The 27,175-nt window shown below is 32.5% G+C and overlaps 1 protein-coding gene and 1 long non-coding RNA gene across 2 annotated transcripts; both read left to right on the top strand.

The window, feature by feature from the left end:
* The first annotated feature begins 1,960 nt into the window (after positions 1-1,960).
* On the top strand, positions 1,961-5,187 carry LOC148620786 (uncharacterized). The gene is made up of 2 exons (XR_015920953.1): positions 1,961-2,060; positions 3,459-5,187. It is a non-coding gene; the product is annotated as an uncharacterized LOC148620786 (long non-coding RNA).
* Positions 5,188-8,729: 3,542 nt separating this feature from the next.
* LOC148620785 (mytilin-3-like) lies at positions 8,730-25,631 on the top strand. Its single transcript, XM_088574582.1, has 4 exons — positions 8,730-8,874; positions 22,487-22,569; positions 24,441-24,705; positions 25,071-25,631. Exons 2-4 carry the CDS (start codon positions 22,509-22,511, stop codon positions 25,276-25,278), a joined length of 534 nt encoding a protein of 177 aa, XP_088430708.1. The 5' UTR covers positions 8,730-8,874; positions 22,487-22,508; the 3' UTR covers positions 25,279-25,631.
* The last annotated feature ends 1,544 nt before the right edge of the window (positions 25,632-27,175 follow it).

Below are 27,175 nucleotides of genomic sequence, written 5' to 3'. Positions count from 1 at the left end.
TGTATCTAAAGACCTTTTATAGCATTAAACTCGAAAACACTTTAATTTAAAGTAAGCCAAAATGATATAAATTAGCAGCTTTACTAGTAAACAACTAGTCTATCTTTCATACTTGTCTGACCACGAACTATCTATCATATATTATTTGCCGTAGCACAAAATTCGGAATTCTTAAAAATTGATGCTTCATTTCTTGTTTTACACATGGGGCTTCAATAATGTAGGTCCTTAGATATACTTTGGTAGAAGTTAAAAGTGTAGATATGATATTTCGATCTTTTCGGAATTTATTTTTGAATAATTATTATAATGTCACTCCGTGAAACACGTGTACAACATACCAAAATTTGCATATCTGTCTGATTGGTGCACATGTTGTATGCCTAAGCAGTCATATAAGATCAAATCTTGAGTTCAAGTAAGGCAGATGAACGGACAATCCTTATATATAACAACTCAATATTTGTATAAATAAAATACAAAATACTAATTATATCAATATTATAATATATTATATTTTTGCAAATTTCGGTATGGTTTAATTACACGTTTCGGAAGGAACAACATCTCATATATAGCATTAGAACTAGATACAAAGGAAGATATACATCCAAAAATCAATTACATACGGAAGTAATATAAAACTAAAGCAAAAATTCGAAACAAGAAGCCAAACCCAGGTTCGACCATGTGTAATAAATCAATTGAAGCCTCGATGTTTCAGGTGTTTTGAATTTCGTGATACGTCAGATTTTGGCAAATAATCCATGAACAATACAGGTCTTAAATGATTTTTTGATTTTCAAGAAATAGTAAAAGTGATCATAACACAAAAATAAGTGTTTAAAATTCTGGATATTTGGATACTTTAGGATTCACTTACCCGTTGCTCCAATTTAAGTTGAACAGTGGTTTCAAACATGTTGTAATATGTAGCAAAGGTTGAAACGTAGGGATCTTTGTGGACTTCTGAGATCAGCAAAAGAACAATGTGCCAAAATTAAGTCGAATAGCACAAATATACTAAAACGTAAACGAAAAATCCACCGTGTGAAAATTTATCCTTGTCGCACTTGCTTTTGTGTAAGCTGCAAAGTTCTTTTTATCATTATATGTAATGGTCATAATTAATACAAATATGTATAACTTAAGGGATAGACCTAGGGTAAGGGACACAACTCGTACAAATCATTTGAACGTTTGTATTTAGCATTTTACATCAATATCATGTAAGCATCAAAGTAACTTGGACTGATTTCATTCTGTTTCAACTAAAAGCTTGATAGGCTTTGCTGAAATTGAATATGATTGAAGCAAATCACTGATTTCAAGAGTTATGTCCCTTACCCTAGGCCTACCTCTTTAAGAGACAAACACAATCACAATCAATCTGACCGCTGATGGAACAGGGCCTGCTTACCATTCCAAAGCACGTAATGTCACTTCCGTTTGTTGGATGATGCTTAAGTTCTTTAGCTTGTGCGTGTTTTTTTTTTTTGTTATTTGTAGGTGCACCTAGTTCATGGTCCCAGTTTATAGTGGAGTCCGAGTTGCTCGTTTACTCTTGTTACTTTGTATGTGTTATTTTAGTTTCTTTGTGTTCTTGTTTGTCTGTTTTCCTTGTCTGGTCTTTGTCCCTGGATTACATTCTTTTGATTTCCGCTATAATTTGGGTTCCATTGATTACTTTTTTACATGTAATGTAATTTGTTGTTTTAGTTTAGTCATGCCTTTTGGATTCATTTTTCTTACAAATGGGAGGGTGCATACTAAGTGTAACATTATTTTAGCACTATCAAATATTTGTTTGCACTTTTTTTCTGTTTTATAATGGTGTTATTTATGAATGAGTTCACAGTGAATTTATATATTCGTTATCTTCTAGAAAATAACATAACCTAAATTCTTTGTCAACTTGTTTAAAAATGTTTGTTTTCTCCTCACGTAGTTGACCTTACGTGTCATCACATGGGTATAAAGAACAGACAAATTTAATAATGTTCAAGTCGTGACTCTAGCTTAATAGTACTGCGTAATTTAATTATGGATGATATATAGAGGTAATACATGTGTTATTTATTCTTATTTGTTTGTTTTTCTTGTTTTTTTATGAATTTAATTTTCTGTCTTTAACTTTGGTAGTTTAATACTTGACTGTTTGTCAAATTAATTTCATTTTTTCTTATTTGGTAAATGTTTTCAAGGTATAATGGTCAAGATAACGGAAAACCGTGTTTATCTGTGTCCTTGAAAATGCATGAACAAATCTCTCTCCCTCTCTCTACTATTGTAAATACATATCCTGTTTGATTGTAAGCACTTCAACTTCGAGTGCTCCAGTTACCCCCCCCCCTCTTTCGTATGTTTTTGTTATTGATATTTTTTTAAATGTTGATATATGTACTTAATTCTCTTAAATATGGCGGATTATCGTTTAATGTCCAGGGCACATTTAATGTTTAACAGCAGCGAATCCTGTATCTCTGGTTTAAGTGCGTAAATAAAAGTAAACGAAAATTTGTGTGGTAGTATTTGTGAAAAATGAAGATTTCATTCAAAAAGATTTTCACCATGTTAGTGGTGTATGCTGGATCCTTCCCTGTCAATCTGCGCTCTGTTTAAGGCTCATATCACATGCCATACCTCAATAAACAATTATGACACAATGCTATCCTTAAAACTGTGCTGTTTCCTAAATATGTCACTTTATATCGAATTCAATCAAATAAAAGATTTGTACAATCTTTTCCCACTCTCTAAAAAAGCCTTCGCATATGAAGTATTGTCTTGAAATTTAACTGAAAGATAAATTATGTATTATTCATGAACACCTCTTGTAGTAATTTCAGTTAAGAATTAAACATTATTAGTTTTGATAACTGTTCAGATTTACAACAAATCCTAAGAATTTCGATTTTATTTTTTAGTATACGGTTTCAAAAAGAACAAAAATGGGTTAAACTTTATTCATAAATGGCTGTGGTTTCTTACATCGAAGAAGAACTACAAATCTGAATATTCTACATTTTAAAATACTGTACTTTTTTCCAATATATTGACGGATGATCTCACTGTTTTCAAATGTTAACAAAATACATTAACACGTGCTTATGTTAGTCAAACTAAAGTACTTTGTGTTCTTTCGTGTGCGATGTCTCGTTTTCTCTTTTTTTGTAGTTTTTTCTGTCATTGTATATTATTACAATCGCTCAATGGTGAATGAAGATCTTCTCTGTGTACTGTTTTCACATTTGTGCCTTGTATTTTTAATGTGATGAATCTGAATTTTTCTATTTCTGACGTTTCGGTATTTTCTTGCCGATATGCGTGTGATTTTAAAGTACTATTATTAGTATACTAGTATTTGAACAATGCAAATGGTTTTGACAAGTAGAACACTTTCGATGACTGCCAATAACAGCTGTGCAACTTGAGGCTCATATCTATTTTCTCTTCAGGTAAAAATGCAAGTCAAACAATAATCTTCTTAATTGTATACAAGAAGTATTCAAAACCAAACGTACCGAAGACGAATCCATCACCGAAAGGTTCTACCATGTGCAACACAAAGAATAAAGAATTGCTTAGACAGGAAAAAGCTACAGGGCGTTGTCACACCTGGTATTTCCTGGAGATACATTAAATCCACATTACACAGGATTTATCACTACACTTGCTTGTGTATTTATTGTCGATTGATCATTTGACAGAAATCGTTTACTTTAAACACATTCATATGTATACACGACCTAGTTACACTTTCCAACTACTAAGGATGCATTTAGTGTCATCCAGTGCAAATATGATTATGCATAGTTACATTTGATCTTAGGATTTTAATATTGGGACACGTACGCCTTCTTCTGATGTTTTTTTTTTAAATTTCGTTCAGGAAAACAAATGCAAACGATGCGAAACATTAATGTTTTAATTATAAATGATATTTTTCATAATTTGTGAGTTAAAAATGTAAAATGCCAGCACATTTCCAGTTAAGCAATTAAGCGATTTTCATAGGGTTGACATTATTTAAACTCGAATATCTAAAATAATGGTTTATTATTACATAAGCAATTTATTGCTTTTCGTTTTTACCTATTGTAAATATTTTGGCTTGTTCCAATTTCGCCTTAGCTGTCAATTTGATATTTTTTTTCCATTTAACCTTAGAAAATTTGGAGTGAACTGAGGCAAAAATGGGAACTTGTGTAAACATGTAATTAAGTACTACTTTGTGTTTTGTAACAATTTAACCTTATATACACATATTAAAAGGATGGATATTTAGATCTTTATATTGTTTGTTGGTATTTTTGTTATTTTACTTATTTTTTATTTTGTGAATGATTAAGTCGAATTTGTTTGTTTGTTTGGTTTTTTTTGCCATTTTTTTAAAGAATGCCCTATTTTTCCCGATTTTAATCACCTGTTTCTTTTTTATTTGATAGATTATTTTAATAATAAATGTGAATATCATAATTAAAATTAAATATGAAAATATGATATGACTGAGCACTTTAATAATAGATAGACGCATAACAAATTTTATAAGCACACAGAAATGAAGAGGCACTAGCATACAACATAATTGAGCAAAATCGTAATGAAGCATGATTCCAGCACTACAAAATTCAAAGCTACAGCGGAAGACAGTTTCATGCTGAGCAAAACAGCACAATTGTGAAGGTTCATAGACCATATACAGTAATCAATGAAGCTTCAAGATGGTGATGCTGCATCTCCAAAATAGATGCAGTTCTTATCTTATCTGCAGTAGTTAGACTGGAGATGGCAAAAATATCTGGCTGCGACAGTAGCATACATGTACCCCAATGGTTAGAATTGTTTTAGAATTTTTAAGAACACAATTGCAACAAGTTACAAAGCATTAAGTATAAGCAAGTTAACTTTCTAAGTGATGTTTAGCTTATTTCGTTTAATTATCAAGTATTCATGATCCTAAATAAATAATGTCAATTTATTGTTATTGAATGTGCAAATGAATAAAGACTATAAAGATTACATATTCATAATAGAGACTTTGATAATAACTTCATTAGTTTAATCCAATCCTATGCATATACATTCATTATATTTTGAACAATTTTTGATTTTTTGTTTTTTCTTTATTGGCTCATGAATTGTATGTATACTCATACACGAAAAATAAAATTACATATACTTTAATAGCATTGTTTCTTTTTTTTTTAATTTTGAAAAGTATCCGAAGACTTTAAATTTATAGTTTAAGAAGAAGAAAAAAATTTTAAAATTGATTTTCTAATCATTTTGTCTTAATCATTGTAACGACACCTCATATTGTTTTTACAACATAAAAATATATAAATTCACATTTCGCCTTAATATTTTTTTTTACCTATTTTCACCTGTAATTCATAGCTAAAACGAAATGGGAACACACCAATATGTTTAGTCTTGCCTTTAGGCTGTGTTCTCTTAACGGTTCACTGCGTTTTGAATTCAGCATCTTCAGGTGGGTTTTCACAAATGCATTTTTTATGTATGAGCAGGTCTTTTGAGTCATTCTGAACAAGGAAAACAGTAGAAAAAAATAGATACGGTGAACGCAATAAATGCACGAGAAATGCCATTTTTAATTGTACTAGGAGTATTAATATTATTATATACTAAGCAGTGATTTACCGAATGTTCCCTGTGTAACACATTTCGATAATTAACATTGTGAAATAAATTTGGTAATTTTACTCTCAGAATTTTTTCCCGCCAAAACGTCACAACATGTATATCAATTCGCCGTTCACAAAAATTTAAATTTTATGTTGAATATATCAACGAATAAGAGAGAGAATCTATATAATAAATTGGATAATCAGTTGGTTATCGTGAATAACCAAAATATAATCACTCGTGCCAAGAACGCATTAATTTTTTTCTGGAATGGTATGTACTTGGTTACTTTTGAATAATTAATTTCTTACCATTTACCAGCTACTTACCGAGGTGTGAATAGTAGTTTTTTTACTAATTGGTTTACAGATGTATTTTATTTCAATGCTAAAAAGTTCAAAGTTTTAAATTATAAATCTGTCCTTAAATATAGATTCTTGATGCCAAATGCACTATGCTATACTGAAATCAGAGATGAAGCTGTTTTTCTTATGTTGCAAAGTGTAAGCGATAACATTTTTCCTATCAAAAATCAACTTATATTTTATGTGTTAACTTGTGAGTTTTTTTTTTTTTTTTTTTTAAGAAATGCGTCGTTTGATGTAATTCTGCACAACTATCTGTCTACAGAAGAAATTACAATAAACGATAAATATTTTTGTTGAGTTTTTATGACATACTACGCCCAAGTATCGAAGTCATTCGGATTATACTCGCAGGTGTAGTTTTGCCTAGTGATTGGTTAATTAATTTTCCATACATAACTTGTTAGCTCACCGGTCTGTTAGCCATGAGAGCAATTTCTATCACTTTCGTCCGTTGTCGGCGTCGTTGTCGATAACAATGTCCAAACATTTTTTCCCTCTGAAATTATAGAATGGATTTGGATAAAACTTTTAGGGCATTCTGCACATAGTTTATGCTTCGAATTTTTATCCGCCGAAAAACAGGGCCGCCGTTTTTAAAAATATTACATAGGGGTCAGACAGCAGTTTTTCATATATAACTCCGAAACCGTTAGGTTTCACAAAATTCTGACTAAATAAAAATGAGATGTATCTAAGGTTTTTTTTTTTTTTTTTTTTTTGACAATTTTGGAGTTATTGCCCTTTTTCGACATATTTCGGGCTATTTTTTTGGTGTTCTTCTCTTCTAAAACTAGTGAATACAATAAAATGAAACCTGGTTGCTTTTTAGGATATTATGCACACATTGCTTTAAAGTTTTTGAAACATCAAAAAGATGGCCGCTGTTACAAACAAAATAAACATAGTCGTCAAAATACATTTTTTTTGCAAATAAATCAGAAACCGATGTAGAACTTATGGTCCCTTAACTAATTTTTCTGTGGTGTTTCACGTGTACAACTTTTAAAATCTTCTACTCTGTTAAAATATGTAATAATTATTCCTGTGATGACATTTGTAATTAATATTGATTCATTCGTTAACTTTTATTACTCTCAACTTCTAAATATAGATTCGTCTGAAAATTTCATATCTTTTCTTTGATTCGTTTTATATAGATATTAAATGAAAGATGAGAACAGGTCGATAATGACCCTTCACGTTTCAATTTAAACAAAACCATACCTTAATTGTGTTGAATATTTGTTTTGTCACCATGAACTTTGTTTATTAATGTGAAACAAAACATAACATAGTTGCGCATTTGTTTAAGTTTTAAAATTTTGAAATACTAATAACATCAAAATAAAATGTTCTTGAAGCCATCCAGGAATACATAAATAATAATTGAAAATGACTTCAAAGATGATACATTCTTTGTTAGTGAATACGTTATATCCTGATGCATTTGTTATAATATAAATACCAGTTTTGTTATATTTCAATAATTTAATTTCAGATATAATGCGCTTTCTGATTGGATAAAAAATTATGCCATTCACTCTGACTATGAACCTTTTTTGTGATTTACACGTTAAATTAAATATTACTGTTTAGATATTACTGTTATATTTTTCGATTTATTTGTAATAACCTCGATGCCCGTGGTAACACTTGAAAATAACTGCAGGTTATTTAGTGTGCACCACGTGATTAAGGATATTTCCTCATAGACCAATATTCCTTATATACCATGACCTTTTATAGTGCATTTATATATTTTCAAGTAATAGCAACAACAAAATTACCCAACATTTATCCAATCCATAATCAAGTCAAGTACGAAATAAATCTGGCAAAACAGACAATTCACCAACGGAGCAGCTGGTATCGGAATGGTCCTGACATTTCAAAAGAAACGGTGGGTTAAATCTAGGTATTTCAGCACGCTGATCCTCCCTCTTCCATTGCGGTGTGAATATACTAGTGGTGATTAAATAGCATGTGCATGTTATTGCCTCATAGTCGGTAAACCAATAGTAAAATCAACACAAAGACCAAGGACTGCTATCTAAAAATGAATTTGGGAAGAGACCTTCTGAGATGCATTTCCCCATAACCCTAATTAAAGAGTCTGCTATGTAGATATTTATGGCGTTCAAGGAAATTAGAGTAGTCAGTTCTTGCTCTAGCGTAGCGAATCAATCGTGAAATATTAACATCATATGCAGGAAATGAAGTAGCAGGTATGGAAAAGTTATAATATTAAATCTAAAATCGTTTTTTTTTTTAATAAATCTTAGTGCTGAGATGACCACTGTTGTTCGAGATGTAGGTCCAAACATGATGTAGAGCAAGCTGTTCCTGCAGTCGCCTTTATCTCGAGCTCTGGTAGATATATTGAGGGTAATTATTTACCAAAAGAAGGGCTATTGGAGGACAATACATCAACATTATACCCGTATTTGTAAAGTTTAAGAAATTCATAAAAAAGGTAGCGCTTGATATTTACATTTTTTTAAAAATGCATTAAAATTTACTTGTCTATAACACCGCAAGACTAACCAAAACTATTAGCTGTAGTCATAAAAGACAATTACAATCAGATGAAACGTCAATAAAAACGTATCACAAAGATATGTTATAATAATAATAACAGGTAAATAAAACTTGTCATGTAATGAAAAGACGAGTGTCTACAGTCTCAAAACAAGGATATACATCGTGTTTAATATTCTAATCATACTTATAAGGTGGAGCTAACATGTCACATAGCATAATGAAGATACATGTTAGAATGCAATTTTAAAACAGCTGCATTGTCGACGTAATTACAGTTTGTTTTGTACTTGGATTTTATTTATATACGTAAAAAACAGTGAGTATTATTTTATATCGTTATTTTATAACCTTCAAGTGGTGATGGGTTATTCTTACTTTTATTCATGAATACAGTTGTAGTCGTATTCATTTTATTTTTCGTAAAGTTTGATTCCATTCATTTTATTTTCAAGACAGATGAATATCTAGAACTAGATAATGAAAATAAGAAAGCCCTGCACATATATGACTTAGCTGTCTCGAAATATTTAACAAATGTGGAATCACTGCTTACTCAGACTAACTCGAAAAACTAAAAATGCTAAAAGCTAAGACTGATCATTAAAAACAAGAATGAAACAACAGACAACAAACAGAAGATATATATATAAATTCTGAAGACAAATAAAACTAAATAAGAATTCATCCAAATCTTAAAACAAAGACAAATAGTGAGAGTTAAATGAAATAATCACTCGTGCTCTCCCAAACGCCGAGTTCATTGTGTGCGTCTATTGATTTTCTTAAAAAAAAAGATTATTTGCGCATGCTATGGTCGGTATAAATAAAGAGAGGAAGTCGAACAAGTCTTACCTAATAAGAGGCTGTCCAAGTGAAAATCAGGCACATCCTATGATATGAGTGGCACAGAGTAAAATTCATTCCACCGAATTGTTTGTTCCAATATAATGTATATACCATTTGTATGGTAAAAGGTGTAAAGTTTGTTTTAAATCGACAATAAATGGCCCAGAAAATGATTTCAATATTCCCAAACAAAGCACCAAATTTGACTCAAATTGAAGTTATCTCAATTTTTTTTAATTACTTTCAATGCTTTCTATGTAATTTATTTCTCTTCGACTGTTGCATTCAATCAAAAACCAACGTCCAATTTTGATAAAGGATGTATTTGCGATATGAAATAGAAAACAATTTTTTAAACAAAATTTGTCACGTGCCACCCTTTGCCAGGTTTTCTTAATGATTAAAACTCAACATTGTTGGATAAGCTCCTAATTGAGGACGTAGAACCATTGGAGAACAGATTTTAACCCTTTGATTTCCGCTAGAATATTGGTTCCCTTGATTACTCTTGGACTGCCATCATGTTAAAGCAAATATATATGTTCCTTTTACTGACAGGGAATCGGTCCAAATCAATTAACATTGGGTTACATTTTTTATTACAACTCGACTTCGGAAAAAAAACCTTTTTATTCGTACATGGTAGTTTGCTTAGCAGTTGCAATTTATGTAGTTTGATTGGGCTTATATTTGTGGGTGTTTTATATAGATAGTAGTCGTATACCAACTGTTTCCATTGTAATGATTTTTTTTTTATTCCACGTGTTGAGTAGTACCCCAGATAAAAAATCATGCAAAATGTGATTCATGGTTGAAAAGCCTGCATTTATTTATTTTTGATATTTTGTTTAAAATGTTATAGCAAACAGAAGTTAACACGTGGTTTTCCATATAACCCTTGTAACAAAAATTATGTGCAGCGTTTTCTGGGGAGTATCTCATATTACAGAATTTGCACGATTCTTACAAAGAATACTACTTAATAGATTTTTTGTTTCAACTCTGTCACTTTGTCGCAAATTCGAACATTAAGTAGCAGTTTTTGTAAGAATTATACAAAATCTGAAAAATGCGATACACCCCCAAATAGGCTACATATTTCTTATCTTTGTAATTGAATTATTTTACGGGTCTACAATCTGTCTGTTCTTAGGAGATACTTAACATTGAAAATCCAATAGATTCTATTGTTTATGAGTGTCATTTACAGAGATATCTCCCTTAGTCTGAATTTTACAGTGCATTCTATATAATTTTTATCTCCCAAGAACATGTTGTATGAAAAACTGAATGTTAATTTCTGTTTACTATGGCGCCCCGTGCAGATCCGGGTGTTAAAAGAATAGGCCTGCAGCAGCGCTAAGCTTGTCGTAAAACGCGACTAAATAGTGCTCAGAACCCTAGCCGGGGGCTAGGGCGCTCTGCCCACAGAGCAACTGGGATGTGTACCCCAGGTGGTGGAATGGGGTACCCCTGGCGTGTTGCATGCTGGGGTTGTCAGGCTATAATACGGAAAACCTGGCCGCAAACCATAGTGTTGCATCGTGTTGGGAAAGATGCCACGTTCCTCGCACGTTAAAGAACCCTACTGTGGTATTCTCTCGGAGTAGGAACCATAGGGCTCCACCACAGAAGGCTAAATTGCCCGACCCTACCCACCTCTCCCTTTTTCCAGTGGCAATCTAAATTTGTCGACCCCATTGTCCTTGTGTCCCATCCCTTTTTCATTTCATCACCATTTCATGTTCATTTTATTATCATGTTCATGTTCATCGTCTGAATATAGCTGAAATATTGCTGCTCGGACGTTAAACCCCAACAAACAAACAAACTGTTACTATGGCAATTTAAACAAAATATCAACAATAAAAATATGTAGGCTTTTCACCCATGAATCGAATTTTGCATAATTCTTAGCTTGAGTGCTACTTTTAAAATACTTTGCTATGTTGACGTAAAAAGTGTTTGACGTCACTAACTATCCTCAAAACTCATTCAAAGTATGCATAAACCAGACCTTGTAATAAAATCATGATTACAATAAAGATATAAGAGCATTGTAGAGTATTATTTAAGAACGTACATCATCTGACTAGCATGACATATAAATAAAATTTTGTAATGACATTGGTGAAAAATCGATTATTCGTATACCAAAACTTTCACCCATGAAAGGGCAAATTGGTAACCATGACGAACTGCTTCATTCGTTACGAACACTTAAATATTTTTTTCACTCGTTACCTTTTTGTGTTCTTCGTGGTTCATCCCTACCAAATAAATAAATTCTCCTTAAACGACAAGTTAGTTTGGTTATTGTGTAGCTGTCTTTGTAAGAATCATGCAAAATCTGAAAAATGCGATACATCCTCAAAAAGGCTTAATATTTTTTATTTTTGTATATAAGTTGTTTTATGGGTGTATATTATGAAATGTGTAATTATTCAGTCCGATCTGTCTGATCTTAGGAGATAATCAACATTGAAAATCCAGTAGATTCTATTGTATTTGAGAGTCATTTACAAAGTTATCTCCCTTAATTTACAGTGCCTTCTATATAATTTTTATCTCTTATGAGTACTGGTAATTTGGAAAACAAAATGTTAATTTCTGTTTACTAAAGTATTATAAACAAAATATCAAAAATAAAAATATGTACACTTTCCAACCATGTATCACATTTTGCATGATTCTTAGCTGGAGTGCTACTTATATACAATTTAACATTTCTTGATAAAATAACTTTCACTTCACTACTTAATAAAATGATAAAAGTAAAAGATGCCCATTACAGTCTTAGCCGATAATCCTGAACTTGTCTAAAAATTACTTCCGAGTTCAAGATCATACAGTCATGATTCAATCTTTCGCTGAGCATCTTGAGAACGGACACTCCGTATGTCACATAGCATAATGAAGCTACATGTTATAATGCAACTTTAAAACAGCTGCATTGTCGACGTAATAACAATTTGTTTTGTACTTGTTAGTTTGGATTTTATTTCTATGCGTAACAGTGAGAATTATTTCATATTGTTATATTATATCCTCCGGGTGATGATGGGTTAGTCTTACTTTCATTCATGAAGTAACGGCTGAAGAACCTTTAAAATGACGACTTTAAATTATGGGCTATATATATCCTTTAACTATTTGTTAATGTATCAATCTGTTATAAAATCGACAAATTGGTTGCAATTTCTTTAACATACACAGGGATATATTTTCTCGTGAAATTCGTGTTAATCGAGCTTCACATGAAATTAACGTGATTTTCACGTGAAATTCACTTAACATGAATTTCGTGTGAAGGCTCAATTCATCTGAATTTCACGTGTACTCTGTTACAAATTTTATTTGCTCAATTCAGGTGAAAATCATCTAAAATTCATGAGAAAATTTTGTAAAATCATTTTGCCTGTGTAGCATGTGAATTAGAAGTAAAACACGTCATACGCTGTAGCCGCTTGAATTTTGCTACAAAGGATATTGTTGAAAATTGGGATATCGAAGTCTTCGCGTTTGTCATAGAGTACATCTTTGGTAATTTCGAGATGAAGATCACGATAAGAGGTTTCAAAATGTCTGTAGCATAGACATGTTAATTTAGTAAATAAACATTTTTGACATAATTTGACACTTTAAAACATTGCCTAAAATAACGGGAAGACAATCCAGTTTTAACACACAAGCATAAATTAAGAACATGTAAGAAGATTGCTCGCTAGATCGTTCCAATCAATCAAAATAAGCACAGCTTGTCGACCAGTTATGATCATTGGCCATTACGATCTGGACAGCCCTTAACGATTAGATAAAAACTTTTAATAGAGACTAAGCGTTATATATGTTTAAGGTTCGTAAAAATGTTACTTCAAATGTGCGACATTACTGTTGAATTCCACAATATTTTATTGGACTCGTACGTGTTGTTATATTTTATATGCAAGGCAGGTTTTCTGAATGGGGAGAGGGGGTGCGAACTGATCACCGACAAGCAATTTTACTTGTTTATGTGGTAAGTTAACGAGCATGCTCAGTATACACTTCCGCGAGGTAGGGCTTGGGTAGAACAAAAGAATTTTCCTCGCGGAAGTGTGTATTGGGCATGCTCTCCACATGCTCATCGAGTAGTCTAAAGTTAGCACAAAAGGGTCTATTACAGGCTATGATGTAATTCGAAGTTTTTTTTCAAAAATTTTGGGTGCGATCGCACCCGTCGCACCCTTGGCTACGGCCTTGTATGTTTCTGCACTATGGTAATGTTGCTGTAAGTGTTGACGTTAGGATTTTGATAACGTTCAAATGATTTTTACTAGTAAAGAACGGAATAATTTTTGAAACTAATATCCATTCAAGTTTAGAAAGTCACACATTCAAAACCAGCTGTCCTCAATTGAAATACACGTAGATAGATTTTCCAACCTTGCTGTAAAAACACAGAATCTACTAGTTCATGCAACCTCATAGCTTGACCTACACTTAGAGATTGATAGTAATGGAAAATTACTGACTAAGCTATACGACAAACACGACAACTTATCATTTTGTATTGTCAACTTTCCTTTCATTTATGGCAACATCCCTTCACCACCTGCATATGGAGTTTTCATATCACAACTCATACATTATGGCAGAGCTTTCCGTAACTACGCACACTTTTTGTACCGCGCTAGATTTCTTACAATTAGGCCTCTGGAACAGGGTTATGTTGCTACAACATTGAAGTCATCACTACATAAGTTTTGTGGTCGTCATCATGAACTCGTGGATCCATCTGCACCATGAAAACTGATTTGTTCAATTAAAGTGTCATAGTTTTCCTTTCCTCTTTCGTCTACCCCGTACTTGACTTTTTATTGGTCACCCTACCGGTGCACCTCGTCCATGCTTCCAATTTATAGTGGAGTCCCAGTTGCTCATCTTCAATGAACTTTTGGGGTTTTTTTACGTATCATTTTGGTTATTTTATGTTATTTGTTGTGTGTGTCTGACTTCCCTGTCTGGTTTTCATCCCTGGGTTTCTTTCGGTTTCCGCTATAATCCATTGATTACTCTTTAGCAACGGCAGGCATTCATTGTGCGACTCAATAACAACTTTGTTGATGATTCATTGCCTTCAATCGGAACTATTCGGCCATTTCCGCTACACTGAAAAAATAACCTCGGATGCAGAAAGGAGAATTTCTTCTTATAAATTTCCCAGCATTGTACTCATAAGCGAATCAAAGTAGTTCTACCCACCAGGTGGCACTAAATAGTTTAGTTCGATATTACTAGAAGTAAAGAGCAATAACTCTTTCGACAAGTTTGGAAGGAAACGAGGAACTAAGAAAAAAAGTATTGGTAAACAATTCAACCAGTTTAACTATAATTTTAGAATCGGATCGGTCGAACTCCAGACATATTCTTCCACGTAATTCATCCGAATTCTTTCTTTTGTGTAACAAGAAAGGCTGAGCAGTTCCGATTGGCACTGCCTTCCTCTTTAAGCCTGCGTTGAAAATCACGCATGAGTTTTGTCATTTCGATTTCCTAAAGGATTATTTTAAACTTTTGACCAGGTTATTCGAAATAACCAAGTTTTGGGCAGTTTATGCTTCATATACCGGAAACATGAATACACAAGTTTTAGCTGATTTTTAGGGCATTTTAAATCAGTTTTTGTTTTTTGTTTTTTTATTTTTTGTCCTTACGTTGCCCCACATATTTCATTTAAAACCTTTTACATTATTTTCTTACTTTTTTATTTTCCCTTTACAGAATAACTTTTAAAAAATTATATTTTTAATCAATATTTTTAGAAAGAAAAAAAAACTTTTCGGATAAAAACTAGGAATTAGGATATATTTTAATTTCAAATGACACTTAAGTAACTTTAAACCAAATGTATGTGGAAAAATATCTGAAAGACAGCAAACGTAAACTTCACGATTTGAAGCATTTTCTTTCTGATCAATCAGAAATATCGTGGAGTCGATTTTAAACGTTAAAACCCATACAATGAAATCCGTTTAAACGAAGTCGCTTAAGGACTTAAAATTGGTTTGGTTTAGACAGGTGTTCAGTTTACCAAGGTTCAAAGTAAAATGTACACTTAAATGGATATTAAAGGACTTTAAAAGGCGTCCGGTTTAGAACGAGTTTTCGGATTGGTCAGGGCTCGATTTAGAGAGGTGTCACTGTATAAAGAGAAGAGAAGATGTTCTACTGATAAAGTGTAAGAACATGTAGGTCACATACATGTATATAAAGTATGCTATACATGTCTACGGACTGATATATTGGACAGGGATAATTAATACATGACAGAATATTGTGATATGTGGTTAACCCTTACACAAATCATCTCCACGTGCAAATAAGGTGTCAGTCCCGATACCATTTGTTTAGTCATATGACCAATAAATAAGCTAAATGGTCAATATTTCAGAAGCTATATGTCTGAAGAAGATGTGGTAGAAATGGACTTACTTTTTATAGGCCGTGTCACTCATTCATTGAATGTTTTATATAATGTTTGCGCTTTATTTTATTGTAGTTTTACATCGTAAATTCATACCATTGTTTGTTTCTCCCCTTTTTTCACATTTTTCTTTACATTTCGGTTTTTTTTTTTTTTTGTTCAATGCGGTACGATTTTATTTCAACATGACTTTTTATATTTTCATTTCAGCATACCTATTTATAATTCGAAAAATAAATTGAGCAAATAATTTATAATATCATGTATTATTGTACATGTAACAATTTTCAGATTAAATCTAAAAATAATGGTTGTGACGAAAGAAAATGTTTGAAAATGGACATAACTCTGAAAGTAGATAATGAAAACCTTAGCAGGGTCACCTGCTTACAGTTCATTTTTATTAAGAATGATCGTGATAACCTTAAAAACACCAATAAAGGGGAGAATACTTCTAGGGGGATAATCAAATCTTTCACATAATCTTCTTGTAAAAGTCATAAATGATGTCTACTGGTAATCTTAAAAAACAATGATGGACGTCCATGTCAAAGTAAATGTTGGGGGGAAAAAGAAAAGAAAATGTGGGAAAGACCTTATCAAGTCACTAATCATTAAAATATTAATTATTACGTAACCGTTAATGAAAAACGTCACGACTCTTGTTTCCAAAATGAGTCAATTGACTTTTATAAAATTAATTTAATTTATGAACAAAGAAGTCATTATACATGTATTATTGCATTAATTATTCATACAAGCAAATTTCAAGCAAGCATGTTAAGCATATTATATAATTTACCATATACGAAAGAGACAGTGCAATCATAATACTACAGTATCATGTCATACCAAATATAGAATTAGCAATTTTATTACACTGATACCTATAAGTGATATCATAGCTTAAGATAACGCCAGTTGTTTCTTCTTCATTTGATTTTTGTTTATTTTTGTTTATTTTTATTTATTTATTCATTGTATTGTTTGTTTGTTTGTTTTTTGTTTTGTTTTTTATTTTGGTATTGTTATTTTCAGTTCTGTGGTGCAGTTCTCTCATCTACTTGTTAAACTGCAGGCCCATTTGACCCTTGTCGTAAATTGGTACAAAACTTTACTTTACAATTAACTAATGTATAAATCATTTGATGTTAATGATTGTGCGGGCGAAACGTGAATTATTTATCGGCGAATTTTACATTTATCTTGATCACTGCGATAAAATAGGCCATTTATTTACTAACAGTTCAACGGGAGTATCATAAGTTCAACGCTTGAACTGAAATTAAGTTTGAGTGGATCTGAGGACACCACCATATTATTCTGATATTTACAAGAATAATATGATGGAAAATTGTGAAGTATTTTAAATGGAAGTAGCAACCAGGAGGATTTTTTTTATTATAGGAATTAAATCTCTTTTTTATTTCTGGTCTGCTTTCTTTGTTGTATCATTTTCCCCTTACGTCTTTTGTGGACCTATGACCCCATTGACTCTCGTGAGTAGTAGGCTCTTAGATGTAGTTGAGTGAAGATTAAATATCCGGTTATCTTTCACGAGTTTGAGAAATTTAATTCGTTTCACGAGTGGAGCACAGCGGAATGAACGAAAAGACCATGTATTTTTTCGCTTCTCCGAGAGAGCGCCGCCATTTCTTGAAACCTAGCGTATAGTGACGCGTCTCTTTTGTCTTTGTTTTAAATATGACCACGTCACTTCCACTTTAAGACGTTTCAGTGGCTTAGAAAACAAGGTAAAACGAACGTGCGTGAACTCATCTTACACGGGTCGTCTCAACTCACATAGGACCATTTCCAGAAGAAAACTTGTTCTGTTCTATAAATCCAAATCAGAAATCAAAGGTTTGGTCATCGGTCATTACTTATTTTCATTATTATTATACCCCTAGGTGCAAAGAGGTAGTAATATAGTAATAGGGGTGTCGATCCGTCTGTCGTTCCATCCGACCCTACTATCTCCCTTTCTTCCGTTTCTCATGATGGAAGCCCACCTCTTCCCTAAATAAATGGAATTAAATGAAATTTTCACAGAATCTTTATTACATATTACCATTGTGCACCTCATATTTTAGACTTTTATCCAAACCAAGAATCATGTTATCAAAATTGGGAGGGGGAATCAAGTTATTGAGCATTGCTTGACGTTTTTCCTGGTTATTTGTGCTGAACACACCATTCATAGAATCTCGGTATGATTACCATAGTGATTGTACATGTATATACATTTTGCGCGCTGTACCAATGTGCTTTCAGTGCCTTAGTCAAATTTCATTGAAAGGAAAAATCGCAATTATATATGATGACATTACTAAACAAACGCTAACTAACGTGCTATTGAAAAATACAACAGTGATAGTTAATATCCACGATCACTGTAATATTTTTGCTTAAAATCACGCATGGAATCATGTGGTAATACCACGTGTGGAATCGTGTAGTAAAACCACGTGTGGAATCATGTGGTAATACCACGTGTGGAATCATGTGGTAATACCACGTGTGGAATCATGTGGTAAAACCATCATGTTTATGTTTTCTTATGTAAATCTTTGTTTTTGTTTATATATTTGTAGCTGTCATTAATGATTATTACTCTCCTGTTTTTCAAAGAAAACTAAAATAAGTACTTTAAGTATTTGCTCTTTTCATCGCTACCAATGGTAAAAGCTTTACAAAGATGTTTGTTAAAACATTGAATCTGGAAATAGGCTTGAATTGCCATATTCATTTTTTAATAAAACAAAGATACACATTTCCATTGGGCTATTCTTTGACTTATCTGCTGATTAAAATTTTCACTTTTTTAACGTTAATTAATTTATTACTAAATAACTGATTTGTATTTGTGTTTATTTCAGGATGCTTACCTTACCGGATCACTTGGTCCATGCTCCAGTTTTTAGTGGCGTCCGAGTTGCTCATTTACTTTTGTTACTTTTTATGTATTATTTTGGTTGTTTTTATTTTCTTTGTTGTCTGTGTCTGCTTTCTATATCTGACCTTTGTCCCTGGATTGCATTCGTTTGATTTCCAATAGAATCTTAGTTCCCTGGATTACTCATTCGCTCTCTTTAAATTTCAGTTAATGAAAATTGAATGATTATTTTGTTGTTTTCTGGTTTAACAATAAACAAATATTTACCGGAGCACATGATTTCACTCCCGCATTTTTAACAATTTTTTTATCATTATTATTATTTTATTTTTTTGGAAGAGTAATCAAGGGAACCAAGGTTATAGCGGTAATTAAAAGAATGTAATCCAGGGACAAAGACCAGACATGGAAAACAGACTCAAACAACAAAGAACACAAAGCAACCAAAATCGTACACACAAAGCAACAAAAGCAAATGAGCAACTCGGACTCCACTAAAATTAGGAGCATGGACCAGGTGCACCGGTAGGGTAAGCGTTCTCTGCTTTTCTAGAAACACCCGTCGAGTTGCTTATAAAAAGTCAAGTCCGGGGTAGACGTAAAAGGAAAGGAAACTTATGACCCGTTGAACAAATCAGTTTTCATGGCGCGGATGAACAAACAGTAACGATCCACGATTTCATGACGACGACCACAAAACTTCTGTACTGATGACTTCAATCTTGTAGCAACATAACCCTGTTCCAGAAGCCTATTTGTTAGAGTTCTAGCGCGATACAAAAAGTCTGCGTGGTTTCGGCAAGCTCGGCGTAATGAAAACTCCACATGCAGGTGTTGAAGGGATGTTGCCACAGATGAAAGGAAATTTGAAAATTCTGAATGAAAAGTCGTGATGTTTGATGATTACGCTACAACCTTGGTTCCCTTGATTACTTTTTTCACAATAGAATTTTACTTAAATATAAAATTTTAATTATATACAAATGTCATTAATACTTTGAAAGCATCGTCAGTAAGGCGCTCTAGCGGTTTCGAAAATGGTTTTGGGGTAAATGATAATTATGCATAAACTATTAATTATATAACGAGAAATGTCAAAGAGACAGCAACCCCATCGAGATGATAAATGTCAGCTCAGTACCATCCTGGGTCTACAATCAACGACGGAGAAACCTTCACTCCACAGGGCTGCATCTGGTCCCAAAACAACATTACACACAATACAGCGAAATAGTTGCCCCTATATACTCCAGCTACATAAAAGTAATCAGGAAGTGAAAACGGAACAGTACATACAGAGGCAAGAAATTCCGGGCAGTTGCAAAAGAATGCGGCAGGGTGAAAATACTTTTGTGTGATCACAACCCCTTTTTTTTTAATCTGACCACTGCGTAAAAAATATTACACAATTTAACACACTGAAAATCAGTTCAAAAATTTTCTGCTTAAGTATGACACTTAGGTGGAGCTACACTTGAAAGGTTGTTATATTTGAATACAAAAACATCAATTACATAAATACTACAAATGTCGGTACGCTTTAGTAACCACTTACATGTATTAGCAGCATAAGAACCAAACACTAAGGAAGTTACCCCCCCCCAAAAAAAAATAAATAAATAAATAAATAAATAAATAAAAAAATTCCACAAGAAGAACTCAAAACCCAAAAATATTAAGTAAGGAAGGAGAATTTATTATTAAAAAATAGCTGTTATTATGGATACGTCGAAAAACTTGCACAAATACAATGTACATGTACCTAGATAATACATTGTGTTGTAGTCAATGTAAACCAAAAAAATGTGTGTGTTCTTTTACCTTACCAACCTTATTTCTTCTTCATCTAAAAATAGGTTCTGTTAAAGGCAGACTCATTGTTTTGTTTGTTTGTTGGGGTTTAACGTCCGAGCAGCAATATTTCAGCTATATTCAGACAATGAACATGAAATGGATGATAAAATGAACATGAAATGATAAAAAAAAGGATGAGTCACAAGGATAATAGGGTCGACAAATTTTGATTGCCACTAGAAAAAGGGATGGGTAAGGTCGGGCAATTTAGCCTCCTGTGGCGGAGCGCAAAGGTTCCTACTCCTACCGAATACCACAGCAGGGTTCTTTAACGTGCGAGGAACGTGGCATCTTTGCCAACACGGTGCACCACTATGGTTTGCGGTCAGGTTTTCCCTATTATAGCCTGACAACCCCAGCATGTAACATGCCAGGGGTACCCCATTCCACCACCTGGGGCACACATCCCAGTTGCTCTGTGGGCAGAGCGCCTAGCCCCCGGCTAGGGTTCTGAGCACTATTTAGTCGCCTTTTACGACAAGCTTAGCGTTGCTGCAGGCCTATTCTTTTAACACCCGGACCTGCACGGGGCGCAGACTCATTGTAAAAATAAAAATCAATGAAATCAATGACTAAAGTCTTCAAAGTCGCTAATCGTCAAATATTCTATGCCACCGATTTTGGCTTGCTTTCAACATCCAGGTGAATTCAGTGCTCTGCCTAACTTAACTCCCATTCTCATTTTCACCATAAACCCTGGCTATGGTATGTATGTATGTATGGCTTCAAGTTGGTTCAGAATACACATAATCACAAATTTTCATAAGCTGAAACTTGAAGATTGATTTCAGGAAGACTATGCAAGGGTAATGATTGATAATATACATTTATATTCTTTTCCATTTCACATCTTTGACATACATTTGTACATTACCAGCAAAATAAGTGTATATTCCTTTTCCGAAAATACACTTGACATTCTATATTATTGTGTAACTAAAAAATTTGTCAATCAGCTAATTATAAGATCGACAAACTTCCAGTGAGTCCGACATGGTACGAATCGGGTGATTTTATAACTGTGATGACCCGAATGTTTCTCAGTCAAAAACAACTGGCAACCTCTACATCGGAGACTAGGCTTTTCTCGGTTATGTTACAGAAAGTTCAATTCTAAACGATCATTAAAATTTTAATCTTTACATGTAAACTTCCCGTTCTCATACTAGTAAAAACACACAAAGAACACAAGTGTGTGGCATTTAAGAGGTGCATTTTGATGACGGTTCTATGGCACCCATCTGCAGCAAAAGGTGTTGTAGTAATATATCATACGGCAAATCATATACGAATGTACAGTACTGAAATTACGAGTGCAAGAAGTCACTAACGATATTAGCGACTTACACTTACAAAAACACTACATAACTATCTTATTTTAAAGGTGTAATATATATAATTAATATATAAATACATGTATTTGCCTAAATATTTCTTTTTGTCAGTTATATTGGTAAAACTATGTAATACCCCAAGCGATTCACTATTGTAAAGAAGCATAAACTATTTTATTTATATATTTGTATATGTAAAAATATATTTTAGAAGTGGGCGTTAATCTAGATATAGAAATAACTATATAAAATTAGTGAATTGTTTACAAGTTTATACTGACAATTTGCACTGGATTGTCCAATTTCACCTGATTTAGAGATAGGAATGGTGATATTTATGGTCATAAATATCATAATATTGGTCTCGTCAAACATTATTACCGTATTTCGGATGATTGCACATGCGTAGGTGTCCCCAAACTTGTCGTCAATATGTTCATGTTGTAAAGTAAAAGTTTTTTTTACTGGTAATAACCACAAAGCATACCGTTCGTAACTTGAACTGGCCACATGGATTATCTATATTTTTCAGGTGACAATTTTGAAATTGGAACATGATGAAAGCTTTAGCAGTACTGTTTTTCATAATTCAAGTTTCACATGGTTCATTTGGTGGTAAGTTGTATTTTTTTGTTTAAAGTTTTGACTAAATTCCGATTTCATTGTTTTTAGAATCTACATAAAATCCTTCAAAAATCTCCAGATTGTTGTTGTTGAACGTATGCTTTACTGAATGCATAATTTGACGTTTTTGACGTTTCAGTGGGACATTTCTATGTAACTACTGCGAAAAATGTATACGCCACATCTATCAATGACCAAAATATATAGTGTTATTCAAGTTATCACGTGACTAATTAAAAAACAAGGTTCTGATTTTACATTTAAAAAAATATCCGCAAATGTGTGCATGAAGCAGAATGACATGCATATTTTAAAAGGTATTAAATGTGTCACAATTTAATATGGAGTTTTCAGCCTAGTACATATACTTCATATTATAATGTAACAGTTATTCCTCCCGCAATTCACGAGCTCAAAATATTTCTATGAACTACATGTACATTTGTATGCATAATAAGAATTCGCCCGAATTACCAGATACATTTGTAGTACACTAAATTCTCTATATAATGGGGATATTCAATATAGAGCTAAATTTGAAATAATTAATAAAAAAAGGCTCCATGTGAACTTAAAACTTATGCTTTATTTTTAAAACGTAAAATTCTCAATATTTTTTTTAAAAGTCGTAGTATAAAATATAAATGTAACAAAATCATAAGTAAAAAAATGTCATTTAGATATCAACAGGGGGTGGGGTGTTCTTGGAAGAATTTTTGGTTAACTAAGTTGGCACCGGCCATTTTGAAAATGAATATTTTGATATTGAAAATGAAGAAAACGATATTTTATTTACTTCCTTTCAAATCACTCTGATCTGAATATATTATGCTTTTACAGATAATGAAATAAATAATTCGATTCAATATATATATATATATATGAAAATAGGTATTTTAACCGTTAACATGGCGAAAACATATATTTTGAACCGAAAAATCTTCAATGTCCCCACTCGATATCAAATGGTCGTTACCTCAAAGACTTACCGCATATAGGGTTTTTAAGGAGAGGCAAATGCGCGTGATGAGTCAGTTTATTTAAATACATTTTTTGTACCACTGCAGCTAAGAATCATGCAAAATGCTAAAAAGCCTACACATTTTAATTTTGATATTTTGTTTGAATTGCCATAGTAAACACAAACTAACATTCGACTTTGCATATAACCCGTGTTCTGAGGAGATAAATATGACATAGGTTACACTGTTGATTCAAAATTAAGGGAGATAGCTCTGTAAATAACACTCTAATAAAATAGAATCTATTGGATTTTCAAAGTTAATTATCTCCTAAGAACAGACAGATTGGAATGAGTAAATTACATATGACAGTGCATCCTCTGTTGCTACTTTTGGCATTAATTTTAAATGTATATATCTTTAATATTATAATTTTTGGACTGACAGTCATCAAAATAGATGTGTTTATGATATCAATGGCAAATGAATATCCACCGAGTTAGAGATTTTGTATAATATCCACCTAGTTGTAATACATTCTGCAATATAAATAATCCATCTAGTTTTTTTATGGGTTTTGCGATGTCCACCAAGTTGTAATAAATTTTGTATTTTCCACATAGTTGTAATACATTTTGCAATATCCACCTAGTTGTGATAAATTTGGTAATATACATCTGTAAAATTGTAATACATTTTGCAATATCTACCTAGTTATTATTTGGCAATATACTTGTTTTTATAAGTTTTTTTTGCAATATCAACCTAGTTGCAATACATATTTGATAATCTATCTAGTTGTTATTAATTTTGCGATATCCATCTACATTGTAGAGTAATAATAATCTGAATATATTTACAACAGCTATTATTCTTATGATTTTTCAAATGTTATTTTAGGTCCATATGGTTCTTCTTACTATAACCCTTTCCAAATGGACAAATTCATGTATGACTTCTTTACAACATTCAACAATATTATGAGCATGAAAGCCCCAGCTCCAAGGCCTAAACCACAGACTTTCCCTGGTGCTCAACTCTTCCCACCAACATTTCCAGACTTTTCAGGAAAGAATTCTGGCTTTAAAACCGTATTAATAAACGACATGAAACCAGGAACAAGAAAAACATTTAAAGTGAACAACGGACAGGGTATTGCTTTCAGGTAAACTAACAGTTTAAGAGTAATCCCCTTTATAACGGACTATTTCACAGTAAAAAAACACAAATGCGTTGTTATTATGCCTTATGAATTCAGTGGAGCAGAGTTTATAAGCAAGCGGAGTAACACGCAGGAAATCTGATAGAAGATATTCGGTCTACAGCGGAGATTTGAAATATTTTTTTCAGTGAGTATATTTTACGAAGGGTCAGTCGACAGGAAAATGATTTTTTTTTAAAGTTGCAAGTACAAAACACATATGTCCTAGTGATCAATGACGAACTGGTCTGCTTCATTAGTTAATCTAAAACACCTTTGACAAAACATTTCATTTACTACATGATGCTCATGTTCGTTTCAATTTTCAGAAGCAGGGACGGAAATGCGGGAGGAATGTCGTTTTCTAGTGGCACCGGAAGCGGAAATGGTTTTGCATTTGGGGGAACTTTCAACAGAGGAGGCAACGGTGGTGGATTTGTGACGAGTCGGAGTGGACCAAAAGGAACAAAAGTTTCATATTCGAAAGGCATTCCGAAGTTTGCAAAAAATTTGTTCAGTTCATTTTCATTTTTTTAGATGAAAGATGCATCAAACACTTGTTGATTGATATGGCTTATGCAAAAAATAAAACTATGGACTGTTCTTCGTGCCAATGATTTGCCATTTCAACGAATTAACTTTATAGTTCCGTGACATATATTAATTTTATCATGGACCATTGAGAGTAATGGTGCTTTTTGTGTGATCAAAAGCACACTAAGCAATACTTACGGATCACGTGACATTGTAAGCTCTTTATAAGTGCTATTAGTATGAATTATGCTTTTATGTGCCATACAAAGATATATAATTAGTACATTATTGTATCCATATGAATGTATTGTATATTGTATTTTATTTCCTGTTCGATATTAAATGCATAAAATGTACGATAGTAAATATATATAGGAATTATAGACGACTTTCACATTAACTTAAAACCAAAGGGAAACGTCTTCATTTATATTGAGCTTAATGGTACCAGTGGTCAACAGTAATACGATCGAACACTCTGACAGAAAACTTAAATCAAAAAGAACAAATTTTTAATTGATACAGTATTATAGAATCACCTTTTTATGTTCAGAGACGCTTTTTCAGATATTTATAACTAGTCTTGTTTTCTCATCCAAAATCCTTTGTCAGGTATAAAATCGTAAACCAGATTCGACGTAAATGGCGAATATTGAAACGAAGTATAATTTACCAGAGAATAATAAAAAAGCTATAGAAATGGCACGATTTCTGTGTAAGATAAGGAACAACTCGTTAACTACAATAGTCGTTAATTTTTGGAATCATTTTTGTTTTGAAATCTTGAATAGTGTGCAATAACTTTCGCCTTAATTTTCAAAATTATATAGTCAATTACAGATATGGGTTACATCCCTTGAATTTTTTCCATAATTCTTGTACATGAGTCTTCATGCAACAGTATTTTATATGTAATTGTTTTTTATTTTATTATGTTAGTTAAATTATTTCAGAGCACCTCTTCCTAAAGATTTATCGCGATTTAGATCCCAATGTACAAAAAAATTACATGATACATGTAAAACATGGGTCTATGTTTTACTTCGTTATATCGTTTGCGCCGAACCCATTTAAAACTGGTTTTAATTCATCAGAACGGGAAACTCATTTGCGGCATGCGGTTTACTTGTACATGTATTTCGATTTATATACATGTATACCTTCAATATGCAAGCCAAAAACCCACCGATCTGACAATGTAATTTCACTCAAGGATACTTCTTTTTTTGTATTTGAAAAGCCCATTATTTGAGCTCTGCGTCGCTAAATTTGCTCAGTAATTTTTCAATGGAATGTTAGGAAAATGAGGATTTTAACGGAGTTATCTGCCCTTGAAATGTTCTTTTTCAGTGCAGTTTAATGAAATTATAACTCAATTTACCAAAGTAATATGAAAAATCTTGTCTATTTCAAATAGTCAAATTAAACTTTCAAAATGATGGCTTTTTCATACCATGTTTCACCAACTGCATGATACTTACAGAGACTGACACTTAAGTATCATGGATGTCACGTGATGTCAAAGCGAACTCAATAGGTCTCAGTATCGTATTAATTTTCCCATAGACTTCTATAGTGAAGTGCATATTTTTAGGATTTTTTTTTAAAAATATGTAAATTGATTCAATAAAACTTTCACTTATGTAGCATTTCTAAGGACATGTGAAAAAATAATTTCCCGCAAAGAAAATAGGGTGAGTCCACGAAGATCGGACAGAAAAGTAGTCTCGAACTATAAATAGCCATTTTCCCTACTTTCACTTTCGTTTTGCACTCACCAAACCAACCTTTTCATTGGAACATTTTTTTTGATATTATGTTAGATTTTCTTTTAAAAAAGTTCTTCATCTTACAGTGTGATGTTTGCTCTATTTTATAAGTCATTGTTCATATCTTTTGA

Source organism: Perna viridis, chromosome 3 (genome assembly GCF_037379345.1).
Source record: "Perna viridis isolate PV_CMFRI_1.1 ecotype Kerala chromosome 3, ASM3737934v1, whole genome shotgun sequence".
NCBI classification, from domain to species: Eukaryota; Metazoa; Mollusca; class Bivalvia; order Mytilida; family Mytilidae; genus Perna; species Perna viridis.
This window is presented reverse-complemented; position numbering and strand designations above follow the sequence as displayed.

Bases quoted from the DNA above. Each gene is read 5' to 3' on its own strand.
- LOC148620785 (XM_088574582.1), top strand. From the start codon at position 22,509: ATGATGAAAGCTTTAGCAGTACTGTTTTTCATAATTCAAGTTTCACAT. The intron at 22,570-24,440 runs GTAAGTTGTATT...ATGTTATTTTAG, and splicing joins TTCACATGGTTCATTTGGTG to GTCCATATGGTTCTTCTTAC. The intron at 24,706-25,070 runs GTAAACTAACAG...TTCAATTTTCAG, and splicing joins GGACAGGGTATTGCTTTCAG to AAGCAGGGACGGAAATGCGG.